General features: G+C 34.5%; 2 protein-coding genes and 2 long non-coding RNA genes across 5 annotated transcripts in view; 1 reads left to right on the forward strand and 3 right to left on the reverse strand.

Moving 5' to 3' along the window:
- Positions 1 to 1,740: 1,740 nt before the first annotated feature.
- Positions 1,741 to 5,265, reverse strand: LOC126623718 (beta-glucosidase 12-like). Its single transcript, XM_050292700.1, has 13 exons — positions 5,050 to 5,265; positions 4,803 to 4,872; positions 4,488 to 4,546; positions 4,264 to 4,339; positions 4,014 to 4,091; positions 3,833 to 3,920; positions 3,496 to 3,751; positions 3,179 to 3,294; positions 2,819 to 3,036; positions 2,651 to 2,682; positions 2,455 to 2,557; positions 2,203 to 2,311; positions 1,741 to 2,086 (listed from the first exon to the last, which is right to left on the reverse strand). Exons 1-13 carry the CDS (start codon positions 5,218 to 5,220, stop codon positions 1,915 to 1,917), a joined length of 1,548 nt encoding a protein of 515 aa, XP_050148657.1. The 5' UTR covers positions 5,221 to 5,265; the 3' UTR covers positions 1,741 to 1,914.
- LOC126623723 (uncharacterized) overlaps positions 3,450 to 20,544 on the forward strand; it is a 52,071-nt gene continuing 34,976 nt past the window's right edge. Inside the window, exon 1 of one of the 2 annotated variants that reach the window (XR_007623848.1) lies at positions 3,450 to 3,600. This is a non-coding gene — a long non-coding RNA (uncharacterized LOC126623723). Of the gene's footprint in view, positions 3,601 to 14,968; positions 15,120 to 20,544 lie in introns of those variants that run through there. The other variant, XR_007623847.1, reaches the window with a different exon arrangement.
- Positions 12,652 to 20,544, reverse strand: part of LOC126623724 (uncharacterized) — a 12,466-nt gene continuing 4,573 nt past the window's right edge. The window contains exon 2 of the long non-coding RNA XR_007623849.1: positions 12,652 to 13,074. This is a non-coding gene — a long non-coding RNA (uncharacterized LOC126623724). The remainder of the gene's footprint in view (positions 13,075 to 20,544) is intronic.
- On the reverse strand, positions 13,260 to 16,783 carry LOC126623720 (beta-glucosidase 12-like). Its single transcript, XM_050292701.1, has 13 exons — positions 16,567 to 16,783; positions 16,322 to 16,391; positions 16,007 to 16,065; positions 15,783 to 15,858; positions 15,533 to 15,610; positions 15,352 to 15,439; positions 15,015 to 15,270; positions 14,698 to 14,813; positions 14,338 to 14,555; positions 14,170 to 14,201; positions 13,974 to 14,076; positions 13,722 to 13,830; positions 13,260 to 13,605 (listed from the first exon to the last, which is right to left on the reverse strand). The coding sequence occupies exons 1-13, from the start codon at positions 16,735 to 16,737 to the stop codon at positions 13,434 to 13,436; spliced, it is 1,548 nt and encodes a 515-aa protein (XP_050148658.1). The 5' UTR covers positions 16,738 to 16,783; the 3' UTR covers positions 13,260 to 13,433.

Below are 20,544 nucleotides of genomic sequence, written 5' to 3' on the forward strand. Positions count from 1 at the left end.
TCAAATTTGTCATGTCACCCAAGGTCATATGGAAAGCCAGCTAACTGAAAACATTTGTGTTAAGTTGTACAAAAAGTTGAGTACGCTTTAATTGAAAAAATAACCACTAATACAATTAGGCAAGAAGGGGAAGGAGATAATCATGAGGAGCTAGAAATATTTTGACTTCAACAAGAAGATATTGACAAGGTTTTACATATGTACTAGCAAGCTCCAAGTTGTGGTATCAACTCCAAAAACAAAAAAAACAAAAATCGTACTTGGGCAACATCCAAAAAAAAATGAGTAAAGAATTTTTGAAGTCTTTTTTCTTCAATGACTCGGGAAATATAAGACGCCTCCTTCGGTAATCCTCATCGATAAGAGACATGGGGGACTCCCATTATATGCTAATACACTTTAGTACTCAAACGTTTCTTGAGTACTCACCAATTTGGGTTCTACAAGTCCCCAACCGAGAAGCTTTCCCCACTCGTGAACTTGGGGAACAACTGTTTGTTCCATACTTCCCCACCCCCAAAACTACTTAGCACCAGTCAACTTCATACCTTCAAGGACGCACTGAAGTGTTCATGTGGAGGCACCCTGGCCGAAGCACACGAGTTTTTCTCCAATCAAGAGACCAATCACAACACGACACGTGTCAACCTAAAAATATAACTCCTAAAGTCCCACATCAACCGGGGATGGGAGCCGAAGACCCTCATCAACTATACAAGGAGACCGTTCTCGTACAATTAATTCCTAATGTCATTATTGTGATTAAACTCGTCATTAGAACTCACTAATGATGATTATGCTTAAACTTATGTCTTGTGTAAAATCTTCACTATTAATGAGGACTCCTCTACCCTCGTGGACGTAGCCAAATTTAAGTTAAACCATGTACATCTTGTGTTGCTTCCCTACCTCTATCTCTTTACATATTATCCTCACTAGGTGATGGAGCAAACTTGCGATGGTTACAAACTTCGCACTTTACGTCGTTCCAAAGTCTCAATGATTTTGTGCATCAACATTTGTAAATAGTTTCTTACAAGCAATTGAGCCCGCGCAATGCCACGAGTTTTAAAACTATGTTAAACATGTGGAATATATTAAAATCTATTAGCATCCTTATGTTCAACAAAGAATAAAAAAATAGACGTTTGTAATATATAGCAAAAGTTTTGAAACTCTTTAGTTCTTCTAAGTAAATTTGACAAATACGTACAATCCAATCTTCGACCAATTCAAGCGTATACTTTTTCTTTTCTTCTATCAAATTTGTCATGTCACCCAAGGTCATATGCAAAGCCAGCTAACTGAAAACATTTGTGTTAAGTTGTGCAAAAAGTTGAGTACGCTTTAATTGAAAATATAATCACTAATACAATTAGGCAAGAAGGAGAAGGAGATAATCTTGAGGAGCTAGAAATATTTGGACTTCAACAAGAAGATATTGACAAGGTTTTACATGCGTACCCGTAAGCTCCAAGCAGTGGTATCAACTCCCAAAAAAAAAAAAAAAATGGTCCCAAACAACAGTATAGAAATGTTTTAGTCCATCTTAAAACTTTTTTTTTTGTGGCCTTGCTTATTATTGTACTTATTAACAATTACTACTATGTCAAGGCGAGTTTCTTCACAACAGGACCAAGAAAAATAATAACTTATTACAATGTGGTATTTATTCCTGAACCCCAACTGGGTCCGAAACTGTTTATGACTATAAATAAGTTATTCCTTTATGTACAGATGTTTTACTGTAGCATTCACAGCTCTTATAGCTTTTTATTGAATTATTGAATCCCAAAGAATACTTACATTATTGAAAGGAAATACAAATGCAGAAGGAATTGAAATACAAATACAGAAGAAGGAAAATTATCCACTTAAATGTTTATAATCAACAATAAATTTCTTTTAATTTCTTCAATTCTTCTTAAGCAAATTTTTGAACCAATGTGCTGAGAGTTTTGGGTGTCTTTTCAGCCCATCATTATAATCCACGTAGTTTAAACCAAATCGGACGGTGTATCCAGAATTCCATTCAAAGTCGTCCAACAATGTCCATGGAAAGTATCCCTTCACTTTCGCACCATTTCTGCACACACATACACAAATGTTCAAATGGATTAGGTCAATATAATGATTAAATAATAATAACTTAAGAAGGCTAGGCAGTATATAGCCTTAATTAATTTGTTAATAACTACTTACTTGATCGCCGCTTGAAGGTAACATAGGTGACGGTAGTGGTAGTCAATTCTACCGGTATCAAGAAGAGCCTCGTCAATTGATAGTTTTGGATTATTCGACTCTGATACACCTACGTACATATTATTGCACAAAAAAATTAAATTTAGCCTTTTCCTCTAAAAATATAAAAAAAACATGCAGTTTTAGTTAACACCATTATAAATATGTGAAACTTTTGCAATTAATCAAGGCTTAAAAGTACGTATTACATACCATTCTCAGTAATATAAATGAGAGGATCATTATATTTTTCCTTTGTGTAGAGCACAAGATCGTGAATTCCTTTTGGATATACATATAACCAATCTGAAGCAGTCTGCAACACCATTTCAAGATAATACGTAAATGTTGGGGAAAAAAGCTAATCCTCCAAATGCAAATAGCTCAAAATGATAAATTTGATGTATACCTGTGGACCAATAAGTACTCCATTAAGCTCAGCTGCCACAATATTTACAAAGATTAGAATACAATTGGTGTAAATATTAGAATATAATTAATGTAATTAAGAGGTTAAACTAGGTCAAGAAGAACCGAGAACTGAAGCTATTCACAGTAAGTTTCCTTTGGCACTCACTTGTAAGATCAGCTCGAGGATCTGTTACGAAGCTTGCCTGTAGTGAATTGTTCTTAGGTGTACTAGTTGTGTATCTAGCAGTATAATAATTTATTCCAAGAAAATCAAATGATCCGTTTAGCAACTTGGATTGTTCTTTTGTGAATTTTGGCAATCTTTTTCCAACAATTGATCGCATGCTGTGTGGATAGTCACCACTTGTTAAAGGGTCCAAAAACCTACAAAACAAGAAAATTCCAAATATTAGCCTAATTATAGCATTATAGATAAATAGTACTGCTAGCTAGGTAGTATCAATGTTACAAGTCATAAGTAAACATGATGTAATTGGGTTAATGTATAATTTAATAAGACACTTGCCATCCAAACATAAAATCCAAAGATCGTAAGGCAGCATCTTTATCTTGCTTTGACTCCGAAGCAGGCTCAAACCAGTATGACACCAATGTTATCCCTATCAAGCCTTTCTGAGATGCCTACACAAAAATATGAATTTTGGTTGAATAAATAGGAGTTATAGAAAAAGATACAACCATTAGATTATCTTACTACTGAGAGTATACCCTCTTGTATTACAACTCAATAATAAAGATTCATATAGAATTCTCGATTAGGAGCCAATAATCTGACCCAAAAAACAAAATTAAAAAAATTAAAAAAAAAAACAGTTATTGAACCTGATATCTATTCCTGTACAATTCTACAGCTGCTCCATGAGCAAGAAGAATGTGGTGTGTCACCAAGTATGGTTCAATGGCTGAATCTCCACCGGTGCAGTTTAGGTTTTGCCAAGAGGAGCAGCGTCCCGGTGCTAGAGTCCCAACAGCATAACCCATGTTACTAAAAGTATATGGCTCATTTACCGTGAACCAGTGCTTGACTCGATCACCAAATTCCTTATAACAAAGTTCTGCATAGTCTTTAAAATGATCTCTGTAGATACAAATTTATGTTACGTATATCAGTATGTATTTTATCAAATTATCAACGACAAAATAAATTTTGTTCACTTACACAATACGAGGGCTTAAGAAACCACCATATTCATCTTCTAAAGCTTGGGGAACATCCCAATGAAAGAGTGTTACAAACGGCTTTAAACCTATAATACATGATCAGTAAAATCAAATTAAAAGTCTGATTGAATGATGTTCTAAAAATTCATGTAATAATTGTTTAAGGTAGGATGATTAACCATTGCGTAGGAGTTCATTGATGAGATTGTTGTAATAATCAATTCCTTTCCTGTTAACGCCACCACTTAACGTTCCATCTAATTAGAACAAAAATAACAAGAAAAAAAAAGGGTTACCCAGTAGATAACTCGATCACATTACTTTAGTTAAAAGTATATAAAGAGAATAATTTTCTTGTAGGAAAAATAATTCTTATGCACAATATTGTCAATGGTCCCAACCAAAAAACGAGAACGTGGAGCAACTTACTTGGTAATAATCTGGACCATGAAATAGATAATCTGTAAGCATCCAAATTCATATCCTTCATAATCCCCACATCTTCCTAGAATGACAAAAGTTCAAAATTAAATATTGAGGATCTCATTATATATTGTTCTTTTTTTTTTTTTTTGTAAAGGCTCCAATTTAATATGTTAACATGTGCCCTTCAAGTATAAAGGGTCAAGAGACAAAGTTATGAGGTTTTAGACCTTATAGCGGTGATATTGATCAATAGCGACGTCTCCGTTACTGCCATCAGCGATTTTTTCTGCAGTTATTCAAAAACATAATGGTGAAATCCATATCATGTGCAAAGTACTTTATATGCGTGCGCACTGATGAAGTATATACATATATTGTACATATCACATGACCACGTACTATTGGTCTCCCAACAAAGTGCATGGCTATTAGAGAGGTTGGAGTTTACTTGTCCTCACGAAGAAAAGAATGAGGTGCTATTTCTACTCCTTTGAAATGAAGTACCAAAAGTTTTCATATTACCAATTGATTAAATCACAGACCTGGATGTTTGTGGGTGAAGGTATCCCATATGCTTGGTCCTCTTCCATCTTCTTTTACTGCACCTTCATACTGAAATACACACACATGCATATACGTAAGAGTACTACTACACACGCAAGGAAGATGACAACATTATAATTCATGCATGGATGCTAACTGCATGTATAAAATACACCAAAAATACGGTAAATAAAGACAGAAGATATATATATATATATATATATATATATATTTATATATACTGACCTGGTAAGATGCGGAACCTGTGCCAAATATGAACCCTGGTTCAAAACTGCTGCGATTGAGAAATTCGCAATGAACAGGTGGATCTGTATTAGTTGCTTTGCCATTTGTCAATGCAAAGCCAATGAGTAGCAGCACACCAAAGAGCAAAGATCGTGAATATTTCATTGCCATAACTTGGGAGTTTTGATATCGATCGAGATAATTAAGTTATCTCCTCCGGGAATATTGCATGGGGTTTATATAGAGAAAGGGAGGAAGGGATATGGTGTCTACGTACTAGCTCATGAGAATAGTAAAGGGTTAAAATTTGTAAACAAAATTGGCTTTGAAAGTCCTAGTTTAAAGACCAAGTCATGGTATGTTTCAAAAAAAAAAAAAAAGACCAAGTCATGGTCTGTAGTTTAAAAGAAAGCACGTTCCATGTACCCAAAAGTTGCGTATATATGTACGTAAAAGAACGGATGATCCTTGCGTTCCACCTATGAGGAATGCACATATTCCACAAATTTTATGTTGTGATCGTTTAGTTTCTTAATCTTTATTGGAAAATCATCTAAACAAAAAGACTTATGTTGAACTATTCATTTTATTGATATATTTGGATAACTAAACAGTCTTCAATTTGAATAGTTTTTTTGTATATATGATATTCAAATTAAGATTAAAAAATTAATAACTTATTCAAACAGTAGAAAACTACTTGACCCAACAAAAAAGAAGAAATTTATGACCAGAATTCTTTACGTAAGTACATAACGGATAAAGATGAAGAATTTAATCTTGATCATTTTGTTCTTGTTAGAGTTTTAGTATTGAATCGGTAAACCCAGTGGTTTTGTGAAATTGTCTTTCCACTCTAATTAAGAAGGCATCGAAATAGCTAGGTTCTCAAGTTGGCTATTTTGCTCCTAAAGATTGTGAAAGGATTCCATTGGGGTGGCTTTTTCGAAGGTTTGGACACCTTCAAAGTATAGTAGTTACACCTTCTTCTTGCTAGTACAAGAATGAGAATAGTAAAGGGTTAAAATTTGTAAACAAAATTGGCTTTGAAAGTCCTAGTTTAAAGTCCAAGTCATGGTCTGTAATTTAAAAGAAAGCACGTTTCAAGTACCCAAAAGTTGTGTACGTACGTTAAAGAATGGATAATGCTTGCGTTCCACCTATGAGGAATGAACATATTCTACAAATTTTATATTGTCATCGTTCGGTTTCAAAATATTTCTTTCAAGATCATCAAAACAAAAATAATTATTTGAATCTGAGATCGTTTAGTCATTTAAATATATGAACCCAATTGACAGTGTCGACACTAAGTAAAAGATTTATAACGAACTATTTTTATTGATACATTTGGATGACTAAGCAGTCTTCAATTGGAATAGTTTTTCGTATATATGATATTCAAATTAAGATTTAGAAATTAATAACTGATACTACAAAAATACTTTATTTATTAAAAAGAAAAATTCATTGAGTTGAAAAGTAAGATAATGTACACAACAGTTCGATCGATCTCATCTTAACTCGAAATGATCAATCCTTGAGTTACCCTTGAGTTTTCCAGCGAAAGAAAATATTTTCTGTATTCGGAAACAAATAGTCATTTATCTGCATGTTTATATTATGTCCGTCCAACTGTTGAAGGGCATAACTTTTGAAGTTGAATATGGACGATTAGCTACAGAGACTTATTCAAACTATAGAAAACTATTTGACACCACAAAAAAGTAGAAATTTATGACCAGAATTCTTTACGTAAGTACATAATCGATAAAGATGAAGAATTTAATCTTGATCTTTTACTTCTTGTTAGAGTTTTAATGTTGAATCCGTGGACCCAATGGTTTTGTGAAATTGTTTTTCCACGCAAATTAAGAAGGCATCGAAATAGCTAGGTTCTCAAATTGGCTATTTCGCTCCTAAAGATTGTGAAAGGATACCATTGGGGTGGCTTCTTCTTGGTAGTACAAGAAATTGATTAGCCGTTTCAGAAAACAGGTTTTTTATTAGCTTACATCTATTTATTTTGATTTAATATTTTTTTACAATTCAAAAACACAAAATTTTGACCCCCCCTCTAATTTTTCTAATTTTTTTCTTTATTTGAATTTTTGGGACTTATATTGAATTTTAATGTGTATCACAACCTGAAGGGATTGGGAGGGAGGGTCATTTCATTTTTGGATATAGAACGAATAGGTTCAGGAGATGAGAGAATTAAGGATACGCACCAGAAAGACTATCCAATGCATAATGATGTGCCGAAAAATAGAACATTTTTGTTACCCACCAACCCTTAGGAGAAGCAAATGCGACACGTAGACTAATCAGTGAAATTAAAGAAGTAGCATTTAATGCAAAAATAGCCAATAGGAAAACAATAGTCATGTTTCTAATCCTCCAATCTACCAACAAAAGAATCATACCATTTGATCCCTTTATCAACCAAAAAATTGTACGCCTTATATACTGCTTTGGGTAACCCTCTCAACAACTAGAGATCCATTCGCTGAACAAGGCGACTAGTTGAAGTACGGATCCTCCCAATATTGGGAGTATCCGTACTTCAATTGAGCTGATGACAAATCATTTCACCATTTTAGTTGGAACTTTAGGCGGTTCTCAAAAAAAGATTATTCCTAAAGTTTAGACTAAAAGGAATGTATAAACCAATGCTTCCATAGATTCGATCGTGGTTTACAATTATATCTTCCATACCTGTTTATTTGGGATCGTCTCCCAGATAAATAAAGAACAAGAGTCAAAGAAAAGGCAGTGATTCAAATCTAGATTTATCTGGTACCCCATCTAAAAATCACAAAAGGAAAATAAAAAAGAAAAGTAACAAGTAACAAAACATATTGTATCAAACTACTTGTCTTCTTGTAGTTGGATCTCCAAGCTTTTGGAATGCTCCGAATTCCAGTTGAGCATCTAAATCTGGATCAATACCAGCAAACACATCTCGAAACAAGGTTCTAGCTCCATGCCAAATGGATTTAGTTTTTGTCCCATAATCCCCCACTACTATATATATCGTGCAACATGACATCTGTCTGTATGTTTTTTTTTTATTCATTCGATTTTTTTTAAGCATAACATAATATAGCGTATTTGTATAATTTATAATATAAAATATTCTTCCTTTAAGCATTCCTTAGCTCTGATTTATTGAATTTCCTTTTATCTATTTCTTCATCTTCATCGAAAGATATATCTTTCAATGCAATAGTTATATGACAAGTAGATCTTTTTATAGGATAACCCCATCCTCGAGCCAGGGGCTTTCATTTTTTCACAGTTGCGTGTTACAGATAACGCCAGCCACAAGGACCACTCTTGTGTTATAACTAATATAAGATAAAATTAGGTGATGCAATAAAATTAAAGAAGGGAAAGACGTTGAATTAAGAAAAATGATTGAAGAATTATTATTTTATAGGTTAATAGGTTATTTATCATTGTCATATTCCCCAAAGTTTATGTTTTGGACTGTTTAAATTGTTCTAGTTAACGTAGCTATGATCCTGTCAGTTTTGGCTCATTATGTATGGATTCGAAGGAAACAGCGAGATTTACAAAAGTAAATGAGCACATGGGGATTTGGCAAAGTATTCACGTCTAAATAGATAAAATATAGATTTAAGAGCTTTAGGAAAATTTGATATTTGTTGTTTGTACCATACTTCGTCAATCCCAAAGCCACCGAGCACCGGTCAACTCTGTACCTTCAAGGACCCACTGAAGATTTGATGTGGAGGCACTCTTGCCAAAGCAGACGAGTTCCTCTCCAATAAAGAGACCAATCACAAAACGACACATGTCAACATCAGAATAAAGCTCCTAGAGTCCCAGATCAATTGTGGACAGGATCCGAAAACTTTCCGCATCTTTAAAAGGAGACTGTTCTCTTGCAATTAATTTCTAATGTCTTTATTGTACTTAAACTCGTCATTAGAACTCACTAATGATGATTATGCTTAAACCTATGCATTGTGTAAACTCTTCACTATTAATAAGAACTCATATACCCTCATGGACGCAACCTAACTTAGGTTGAACCACGTACATCTTGTGTTTGCTTCCCTACCTCTATGTTTTTACATATTATCCTCACCAGGTGACCGGACCAACCTTGCGAAGGTCACAAACTTGTCACTTAACGTTGTTCCAAAGTCTAACTGATTTTGCGTATCAACATTTTACACCGTTTGTGGGGACGACACTAATTCCTACTCTGACCAGCTTTGTCAGACTAGTTTCTATTTGATAAGGCATCGCTCTCCAACATGGGGAGTGAAGGAAAGCAGAGCATGCAGAAAAACACCCCTTGCATGCCTAGTGTGAAGCAGCGAATGAGGGAAAGGAACAAGCCTGTTCTTCAAACTAAAGTCCAAGAGGTTAGAACTCAGAATAAAATATAAAAAATGGCGATACGGAATGAGATCCTCCAACAGCAGTATGTGAAGCTTTTCGAGATGTTTCACGAGGTTATACACACTCAGTCTCAAGAGTCATTGCCCTTTTGACAGCGGATCAACACATAGGTACCCACGCGAAGTTTCACATGTCTTCAACACGGGGATTCTTAATAAGGAATGGCCTTTTACCCAAGATATTGATCAACACGAGACTTCTCTCAACAAAGCTGTTTCAAATCGAAACAAGATAAGTTGAAGAGGACATCTCCTTGCAAAACGATTGGAATGATCAAAAGCTGGTTATCGCGACTGTCAAGACCTCTTGAGGCATCGTCGAGAAAAACCTATCCCTATAGACTCAAGGATCATTGACCCAAGGGTCAGCGAAGGAATCAGTCCGTTACCATAACCAAGGTCAACTACTAACCTAAGGAAGAAACAACAAGACTTAGATGGACAAGAAGGTGTTTGAGTCTTAAGGAACTTCCAACCGAATTTTCCTTGAAGCCAGTATGGTGAATAAAAAAAAAGTCACATACTCTTGACTAAACTTCTCCACTTCCAAGAAATGATGGAAACTTACAAAGGAGGGTTCCAATAGTCCCTGACTCCACTCAGGACCCCCTTATCCTGCAGCTTTTTGAGGAAGTGAACAGACTAAAGGCCAAACGCCATAACAAGGTACCTGACTGGAATTAGACGAGGCCAGGCCCTCTGACAAGAAGGATCTTTGGCCCCCTCTACAAGGAGAAAAAAAATTGAAGATTGGTTTGCCATCGTAAATTGGTGAGGGGGAAGATCCAATTGAGCATATCTATCTCTTTGAATCCACCATGGTATACCGAGGCATAATAATGAAGAACGATGTCTCATTTTCCCCTTCATTCTTTCTGTGGGAGCTCTCAATTAGTATTGTTGTCTTCAACCTGATACAATAGATTCTTTCATTAAGCTTAAGAGACTTTTTGTGGTGCAACGCATCTTCTAGGCTGATTGCTTACACTCCGCTAAACATTTATACACCATTCGTCAGAAGTCAAACTAGTCATTATGTGAATATGCCCGTAGCTTCAGCCAGAAGTATTCTTTTGCGTTGTGGTAGATTATAAAACAACAATCACGGCCTTCACAATAAGTGTCGACATACACTTTTTCCCTTCGACATGTGTTACAATGTGCCTCGACAACTCGTCATTATTCTCACCCACTTGGTTATGAAGGAACTCACATTAGTATCACCAACCCAGTGATAATTTTTTTCCTTTGGCAACTCACCACCCTTTCCACCAACTAGGTAATGAAAGAACTCACCTTTGTCCACTAACTAGGTGATGGAAAGTACAACCAGTACTCCACTCTTTTCACTAACCAGGTAAGGAAGGAACTCACCTTGTATCACCTTGCAGTATGAAGCGTTATTAACATCTCCTTCAACTGTGCCAGAATGTCAAACATTGTAGTATATACAAGGAGACCGAAGACTCTCATCAACTATAAAAGGAGATCGTTCTCGTGCAATTAATTCCTAATATCATTATTGTGCTTAAACTCGTCATTAGGACTCACTAATGATGATTATGCTTAAACTTATGTCTTGTGTAAAATCTTCCCTATTAATGAGGACTCTTCTACCCTCGTGGACGTAACCCAATTCAAGGTGAACCACATACATCTTGTGTTGCTTTCCTACCTCTATCTCTTTAATTATGATCCTCAACAGGTGACCGGAGCAACCTCGCGAAGGTTACAAACTTGACACTTTACGTTGTTCGAATGTCTCACAGATTTTGTGCATCAACATTTGTAAATAGTTTGCTACAAGCAATTGAGCCTGCGCGATTTGTTTTAAAACTGTGTTAAACAGGTGGAATATATTAAAATCTATTAGAATCCTTCTGCTTAACAAAGAATAAAACAAATTGATGTTTGTAGTATATAGCAAAAGTTTTAAAACTCATTAATTCTTCTTTCTATGTAAATTTGACAAATACGTACAATCCAATCTTCAACCAATTCAAGCGTATACTTTTTCTTTTGTTGTATCAAATTTGTCATGTCACCCAAGGTCATATGGAAAGCCAGCTAACTGAAAACATTTGTGTTAAGTTGGGCAAAAAGTTGAGTACGCTTTAATTGAAAAAATAACCACTAATACAATTAGGCAAGAAGGGGAAGGAGATAATCATGAGGAGCTGGAAATATTTTGACTTCAACAAGAAGATATTGACAAGGTTTTACATACGTACTAGCAAGCTCCAAGTTGTGGTATCAACTCAAAAAACAAAAAAACAAAAAAAACAAAAATCGTACTTGGGCAACATCCAAAAAAAAATGAGTAAAGAATTTTTGAAGTCTTTTTTCTTCAATGACTCGGGAAATATAAGACGCCTCCTTCGGTAATCCTCATCGATAAGAAACATGGGGGACTCCCATTATATGCTAATACACTTTAGTACTCAAACGTTTCTTGAGTACTCACCAATTTGGGTTCTACAAGTCCCCAACCGAGAAGCTTTCCCCACTCGTGAACTTGGGGAACAACTGTTTGTTCCATACTTCCCCACCCCCAAAACTACTTAGCACCAGTCAACTTCACACCTTCAAGGACGCACTGAAGTGTTCATGTGGAGGCACCCTGGCCGAAGCACACGAGTTTTTCTCCAATCAAGAGACCAATCACAACACGACACGTGTGAACCTAAAAATATAACTCCTAAAGTCCCACATCAACCGGGGACGGGAGCCGAAGACCCTCATCAACTATACAAGGAGACCGTTCTCGTACAATTAATTCCTAATGTCATTATTGTGATTAAACTCGTCATTAGAACTCACTAATGATGATTATGCTTAAACTTATGTCTTGTGTAAAATCTTCACTATTAATGAGGACTCCTCTACCCTCGTGGACGTAGCCAAATTTAAGTTGAACCATGTACATCTTGTGTTGCTTCCCTACCTCTATCTCTTTACATATTATCCTCACTAGGTGATGGAGCAAACTTGCGATGGTTACAAACTTCGCACTTTACGTCGTTCCAAAGTCTCAATGATTTTGTGCATCAACATTTGTAAATAGTTTCTTACAAGCAATTGAGCCCGCGCAATGCCACGAGTTTTAAAACTATGTTAAACATGTGGAATATATTAAAATCTATTAGCATCCTTATGTTCAACAAAGAATAAAAAAATAGACGTTTGTAATATATAGCAAAAGTTTTGAAACTCTTTAGTTCTTCTAAGTAAATTTGACAAATACGTACAATCCAATCTTCGACCAATTCAAGCGTATACTTTTTCTTTTCTTCTATCAAATTTGTCATGTCACCCAAGGTCATATGCAAAGCCAGCTAACTGAAAACATTTGTGTTAAGTTGTGCAAAAAGTTGAGTACGCTTTAATTGAAAATATAATCACTAATACAATTAGGCAAGAAGGAGAAGGAGATAATCTTGAGGAGCTAGAAATATTTGGACTTCAACAAGAAGATATTGACAAGGTTTTACATGCGTACCCGTAAGCTCCAAGCAGTGGTATCAACTCCCAAAAAAAAAAAAAAATGGTCCCAAACAACAGTATAGAAATGTTTTAGTCCATCTTAAAACTTTTTTTTTTGTGGCCTTGCTTATTATTGTACTTATTAACAATTACTACTATGTCGAGGCGAGTTTCTTCACAACAGGACCAAGAAAAATAATAACTTATTACAATGTGGTATTTATTCCTGAACCCCAACTGGGTCCGAAACTGTTTATGACTATAAATAAGTTATTCCTTTATGTACAGATGTTTTACTGTAGCATTCACAGCTCTTATAGCTTTTTATTGAATTATTGAATCCCAAAGAATACTTACATTATTGAAAGGAAATACAAATGCAGAAGGAATTGAAATACAAATACAGAAGAAGGAAAATTATCCACTTAAATGTTTATAATCAACAATAAATTTCTTTTAATTTCTTCAATTCTTCTTAAGCAAATTTTTGAACCAATGTGCTGAGAGTTTTGGGTGTCTTTTCAGCCCATCATTATAATCCACGTAGTTTAAACCAAATCGGACGGTGTATCCAGAATTCCATTCAAAGTCGTCCAACAATGTCCATGGAAAGTATCCCTTCACTTTCGCACCATTTCTGCACACACATACACAAATGTTCAAATGGATTAGGTCAATATAATGATTAAATAATAATAACTTAAGAAGGCTAGGCAGTATATAGCCTTAATTAATTTGTTAATAACTACTTACTTGATCGCCGCTTGAAGGTAACATAGGTGACGGTAGTGGTAGTCAATTCTACCGGTATCAAGAAGAGCCTCGTCAATTGATAGTTTTGGATTATTCGACTCTGATACACCTACGTACATATTATTGCACAAAAAAATTAAATTTAGCCTTTTCCTCTAAAAATATAAAAAAAACATGCAGTTTTAGTTAACACCATTATAAATATGTGAAACTTTTGCAATTAATCAAGGCTTAAAAGTACGTATTACATACCATTCTCAGTAATATAAATGAGAGGATCATTATATTTTTCCTTTGTGTAGAGCACAAGATCGTGAATTCCTTTTGGATATACATATAACCAATCTGAAGCAGTCTGCAACACCATTTCAAGATAATACGTAAATGTTGGGGAAAAAAGCTAATCCTCCAAATGCAAATAGCTCAAAATGATAAATTTGATGTATACCTGTGGACCAATAAGTACTCCATTAAGCTCAGCTGCCACAATATTTACAAAGATTAGAATACAATTGGTGTAAATATTAGAATATAATTAATGTAATTAAGAGGTTAAACTAGGTCAAGAAGAACCGAGAACTGAAGCTATTCACAGTAAGTTTCCTTTGGCACTCACTTGTAAGATCAGCTCGAGGATCTGTTACGAAGCTTGCCTGTAGTGAATTGTTCTTAGGTGTACTAGTTGTGTATCTAGCAGTATAATAATTTATTCCAAGAAAATCAAATGATCCGTTTAGCAACTTGGATTGTTCTTTTGTGAATTTTGGCAATCTTTTTCCAACAATTGATCGCATGCTGTGTGGATAGTCACCACTTGTTAAAGGGTCCAAAAACCTACAAAACAAGAAAATTCCAAATATTAGCCTAATTATAGCATTATAGATAAATAGTACTGCTAGCTAGGTAGTATCAATGTTACAAGTCATAAGTAAACATGATGTAATTGGGTTAATGTATAATTTAATAAGACACTTGCCATCCAAACATAAAATCCAAAGATCGTAAGGCAGCATCTTTATCTTGCTTTGACTCCGAAGCAGGCTCAAACCAGTATGACACCAATGTTATCCCTATCAAGCCTTTCTGAGATGCCTACACAAAAATATGAATTTTGGTTGAATAAATAGGAGTTATAGAAAAAGATACAACCATTAGATTATCTTACTACTGAGAGTATACCCTCTTGTATTACAACTCAATAATAAAGATTCATATAGAATTCTCGATTAGGAGCCAATAATCTGACCCAAAAAACAAAATTAAAAAAATTAAAAAAAAAAACAGTTATTGAACCTGATATCTATTCCTGTACAATTCTACAGCTGCTCCATGAGCAAGAAGAATGTGGTGTGTCACCAAGTATGGTTCAATGGCTGAATCTCCACCGGTGCAGTTTAGGTTTTGCCAAGAGGAGCAGCGTCCCGGTGCTAGAGTCCCAACAGCATAACCCATGTTACTAAAAGTATATGGCTCATTTACCGTGAACCAGTGCTTGACTCGATCACCAAATTCCTTATAACAAAGTTCTGCATAGTCTTTAAAATGATCTCTGTAGATACAAATTTATGTTACGTATATCAGTATGTATTTTATCAAATTATCAACGACAAAATAAATTTTGTTCACTTACACAATACGAGGGCTTAAGAAACCACCATATTCATCTTCTAAAGCTTGGGGAACATCCCAATGAAAGAGTGTTACAAACGGCTTTAAACCTATAATACATGATCAGTAAAATCAAATTAAAAGTCTGATTGAATGATGTTCTAAAAATTCATGTAATAATTGTTTAAGGTAGGATGATTAACCATTGCGTAGGAGTTCATTGATGAGATTGTTGTAATAATCAATTCCTTTCCTGTTAACGCCACCACTTAACGTTCCATCTAATTAGAACAAAAATAACAAGAAAAAAAAAGGGTTACCCAGTAGATAACTCGATCACATTACTTTAGTTAAAAGTATATAAAGAGAATAATTTTCTTGTAGGAAAAATAATTCTTATGCACAATATTGTCAATGGTCCCAACCAAAAAACGAGAACGTGGAGCAACTTACTTGGTAATAATCTGGACCATGAAATAGATAATCTGTAAGCATCCAAATTCATATCCTTCATAATCCCCACATCTTCCTAGAATGACAAAAGTTCAAAATTAAATATTGAGGATCTCATTATATATTGTTCTTTTTTTTTTTTTTTGTAAAGGCTCCAATTTAATATGTTAACATGTGCCCTTCAAGTATAAAGGGTCAAGAGACAAAGTTATGAGGTTTTAGACCTTATAGCGGTGATATTGATCAATAGCGACGTCTCCGTTACTGCCATCAGCGATTTTTTCTGCAGTTATTCAAAAACATAATGGTGAAATCCATATCATGTGCAAAGTACTTTATATGCGTGCGCACTGATGAAGTATATACATATATTGTACATATCACATGACCACGTACTATTGGTCTCCCAACAAAGTGCATGGCTATTAGAGAGGTTGGAGTTTACTTGTCCTCACGAAGAAAAGAATGAGGTGCTATTTCTACTCCTTTGAAATGAAGTACCAAAAGTTTTCATATTACCAATTGATTAAATCACAGACCTGGATGTTTGTGGGTGAAGGTATCCCATATGCTTGGTCCTCTTCCATCTTCTTTTACTGCACCTTCATACTGAAATACACACACATGCATATACGTAAGAGTACTACTACACACGCAAGGAAGATGACAACATTATAATTCATGCATGGATGCTAACTGCATGTATAAAATACACCAAAAATACGGTAAATAAAGACAGAAGATATATATATATATATATATATATATATTTATATATACTGACCTGGTAAGATGCGGAACCTGTGCCAAATATGAACCCTGGTTCAAAACTGCTGCGATTGAGAAATTCGCAATGAACAGGTGGATCTGTATTAGTTGCTTTGCCATTTGTCAATGCAAAGCCAATGAGTAGCAGCACACCAAAGAGCAAAGATCGTGAATATTTCATTGCCATAACTTGGGAGTTTTGATATCGATCGAGATAATTAAGTTATCTCCTCCGGGAATATTGCATGGGGTTTATATAGAGAAAGGGAGGAAGGGATATGGTGTCTACGTACTAGCTCATGAGAATAGTAAAGGGTTAAAATTTGTAAACAAAATTGGCTTTGAAAGTCCTAGTTTAAAGACCAAGTCATGGTATGTTTCAAAAAAAAAAAAAAAGACCAAGTCATGGTCTGTAGTTTAAAAGAAAGCACGTTCCATGTACCCAAAAGTTGCGTATATATGTACGTAAAAGAACGGATGATCCTTGCGTTCCACCTATGAGGAATGCACATATTCCACAAATTTTATGTTGTGATCGTTTAGTTTCTTAATCTTTATTGGAAAATCATCTAAACAAAAAGACTTATGTTGAACTATTCATTTTATTGATATATTTGGATAACTAAACAGTCTTCAATTTGAATAGTTTTTTTGTATATATGATATTCAAATTAAGATTAAAAAATTAATAACTTATTCAAACAGTAGAAAACTACTTGACCCAACAAAAAAGAAGAAATTTATGACCAGAATTCTTTACGTAAGTACATAACGGATAAAGATGAAGAATTTAATCTTGATCATTTTGTTCTTGTTAGAGTTTTAGTATTGAATCGGTAAACCCAGTGGTTTTGTGAAATTGTCTTTCCACTCTAATTAAGAAGGCATCGAAATAGCTAGGTTCTCAAGTTGGCTATTTTGCTCCTAAAGATTGTGAAAGGATTCCATTGGGGTGGCTTTTTCGAAGGTTTGGACACCTTCAAAGTATAGTAGTTACACCTTCTTCTTGCTAGTACAAGAATGAGAATAGTAAAGGGTTAAAATTTGTAAACAAAATTGGCTTTGAAAGTCCTAGTTTAAAGTCCAAGTCATGGTCTGTAATTTAAAAGAAAGCACGTTTCAAGTACCCAAAAGTTGTGTACGTACGTTAAAGAATGGATAATGCTTGCGTTCCACCTATGAGGAATGAACATATTCTACAAATTTTATATTGTCATCGTTCGGTTTCAAAATATTTCTTTCAAGATCATCAAAACAAAAATAATTATTTGAATCTGAGATCGTTTAGTCATTTAAATATATGAACCCAATTGACAGTGTCGACACTAAGTAAAAGATTTATAACGAACTATTTTTATTGATACATTTGGATGACTAAGCAGTCTTCAATTGGAATAGTTTTTCGTATATATGATATTCAAATTAAGATTTAGAAATTAATAACTGATACTACAAAAATACTTTATTTATTAAAAAGAAAAATTCATTGAGTTGAAAAGTAAGATAATGTACACAACAGTTCGATCGATCTCATCTTAACTCGAAATGATCAATCCTTGAGTTACCCTTGAGTTTTCCAGCGAAAGAAAATATTTTCTGTATTCGGAAACAAATAGTCATTTATCTGCATGTTTATATTATGTCCGTCCAACTGTTGAAGGGCATAACTTTTGAAGTTGAATATGGACGATTAGCTACAGAGACTTATTCAAACTATAGAAAACTATTTGACACCACAAAAAAGTAGAAATTTATGACCAGAATTCTTTACGTAAGTACATAATCGATAAAGATGAAGAATTTAATCTTGATCTTTTACTTCTTGTTAGAGTTTTAATGTTGAATCCGTGGACCCAATGGTTTTGTGAAATTGTTTTTCCACGCAAATTAAGAAGGCATCGAAATAGCTAGGTTCTCAAATTGGCTATTTCGCTCCTAAAGATTGTGAAAGGATACCATTGGGGTGGCTTCTTCTTGGTAGTACAAGAAATTGATTAGCCGTTTCAGAAAACAGGTTTTTTATTAGCTTACATCTATTTATTTTGATTTAATATTTTTTTACAATTCAAAAACACAAAATTTTGACCCCCCCTCTAATTTTTCTAATTTTTTTCTTTATTTGAATTTTTGGGACTTATATTGAATTTTAATGTGTATCACAACCTGAAGGGATTGGGAGGGAGGGTCATTTCATTTTTGGATATAGAACGAATAGGTTCAGGAGATGAGAGAATTAAGGATACGCACCAGAAAGACTATCCAATGCATAATGATGTGCCGAAAAATAGAACATTTTTGTTACCCACCAACCCTTAGGAGAAGCAAATGCGACACGTAGACTAATCAGTGAAATTAAAGAAGTAGCATTTAATGCAAAAATAGCCAATAGGAAAACAATAGTCATGTTTCTAATCCTCCAATCTACCAACAAAAGAATCATACCATTTGATCCCTTTATCAACCAAAAAATTGTACGCCTTATATACTGCTTTGGGTAACCCTCTCAACAACTAGAGATCCATTCGCTGAACAAGGCGACTAGTTGAAGTACGGATCCTCCCAATATTGGGAGTATCCGTACTTCAATTGAGCTGATGACAAATCATTTCACCATTTTAGTTGGAACTTTAGGCGGTTCTCAAAAAAAGATTATTCCTAAAGTTTAGACTAAAAGGAATGTATAAACCAATGCTTCCATAGATTCGATCGTGGTTTACAATTATATCTTCCATACCTGTTTATTTGGGATCGTCTCCCAGATAAATAAAGAACAAGAGTCAAAGAAAAGGCAGTGATTCAAATCTAGATTTATCTGGTACCCCATCTAAAAATCACAAAAGGAAAATAAAAAAGAAAAGTAACAAGTAACAAAACATATTGTATCAAACTACTTGTCTTCTTGTAGTTGGATCTCCAAGCTTTTGGAATGCTCCGAATTCCAGTTGAGCATCTAAATCTGGATCAATACCAGCAAACACATCTCGAAACAAGGTTCTAGCTCCATGCCAAATGGATTTAGTTTTTGTCCCATAATCCCCCACTACTATATATATCGTGCAACATGACATCTGTCTGTATGTTTTTTTTTTATTCATTCGATTTTTTTTAAGCATAACATAATATAGCGTATTTGTATAATTTATAATATAAAATATTCTTCCTTTAAGCATTCCTTAGCTCTGATTTATTGAATTTCCTTTTATCTATTTCTTCATCTTCATCGAAAGATATATCTTTCAATGCAATAGTTATATGACAAGTAGATCTTTTTATAGGATAACCCCATCCTCGAGCCAGGGGCTTTCATTTTTTCACAGTTGCGTGTTACAGATAACGCCAGCCACAAGGACCACTCTTGTGTTATAACTAATATAAGATAAAATTAGGTGATGCAATAAAATTAAAGAAGGGAAAGACGTTGAATTAAGAAAAATGATTGAAGAATTATTATTTTATAGGTTAATAGGTTATTTATCATTGTCATATTCCCCAAAGTTTATGTTTTGGACTGTTTAAATTGTTCTAGTTAACGTAGCTATGATCCTGTCAGTTTTGGCTCATTATGTATGGATTCGAAGGAAACAGCGAGATTTACAAAAGTAAATGAGCACATGGGGATTTGGCAAAGTATTCACGTCTAAATAGATAAAATATAGATTTAAGAGCTTTAGGAAAATTTGATATTTGTTGTTTGTACCATACTTCGTCAATCCCAAAGCCACCGAGCACCGGTCAACTCTGTACCTTCAAGGACCCACTGAAGATTTGATGTGGAGGCACTCTTGCCAAAGCAGACGAGTTCCTCTCCAATAAAGAGACCAATCACAAAACGACACATGTCAACATCAGAATAAAGCTCCTAGAGTCCCAGATCAATTGTGGACAGGATCCGAAAACTTTCCGCATCTTTAAAAGGAGACTGTTCTCTTGCAATTAATTTCTAATGTCTTTATTGTACTTAAACTCGTCATTAGAACTCACTAATGATGATTAT

The sequence above is a fragment of the Malus sylvestris genome, chromosome 5 (assembly GCF_916048215.2).
Source record: "Malus sylvestris chromosome 5, drMalSylv7.2, whole genome shotgun sequence".
Lineage (NCBI taxonomy): Eukaryota > Viridiplantae > Streptophyta > Magnoliopsida > Rosales > Rosaceae > Malus > Malus sylvestris.

Bases quoted from the DNA above. Each gene is read 5' to 3' on its own strand.
- LOC126623718 (XM_050292700.1), bottom strand. From the start codon at position 5,220: ATGGCAATGAAATATTCACGATCTTTGCTCTTTGGTGTGCTGCTACTC. The intron at 4,873-5,049 runs GTCAGTATATAT...TGTGTATTTCAG, and splicing joins CAGGTTCCGCATCTTACCAG to TATGAAGGTGCAGTAAAAGA. The intron at 3,921-4,013 runs GTTAATCATCCT...CATGTATTATAG, and splicing joins CAATGAACTCCTACGCAATG to GTTTAAAGCCGTTTGTAACA.
- LOC126623720 (XM_050292701.1), bottom strand. From the start codon at position 16,737: ATGGCAATGAAATATTCACGATCTTTGCTCTTTGGTGTGCTGCTACTC. The intron at 15,440-15,532 runs GTTAATCATCCT...CATGTATTATAG, and splicing joins CAATGAACTCCTACGCAATG to GTTTAAAGCCGTTTGTAACA. The intron at 14,077-14,169 runs GTATACATCAAA...ATGGTGTTGCAG, and splicing joins GAGTACTTATTGGTCCACAG to ACTGCTTCAGATTGGTTATA.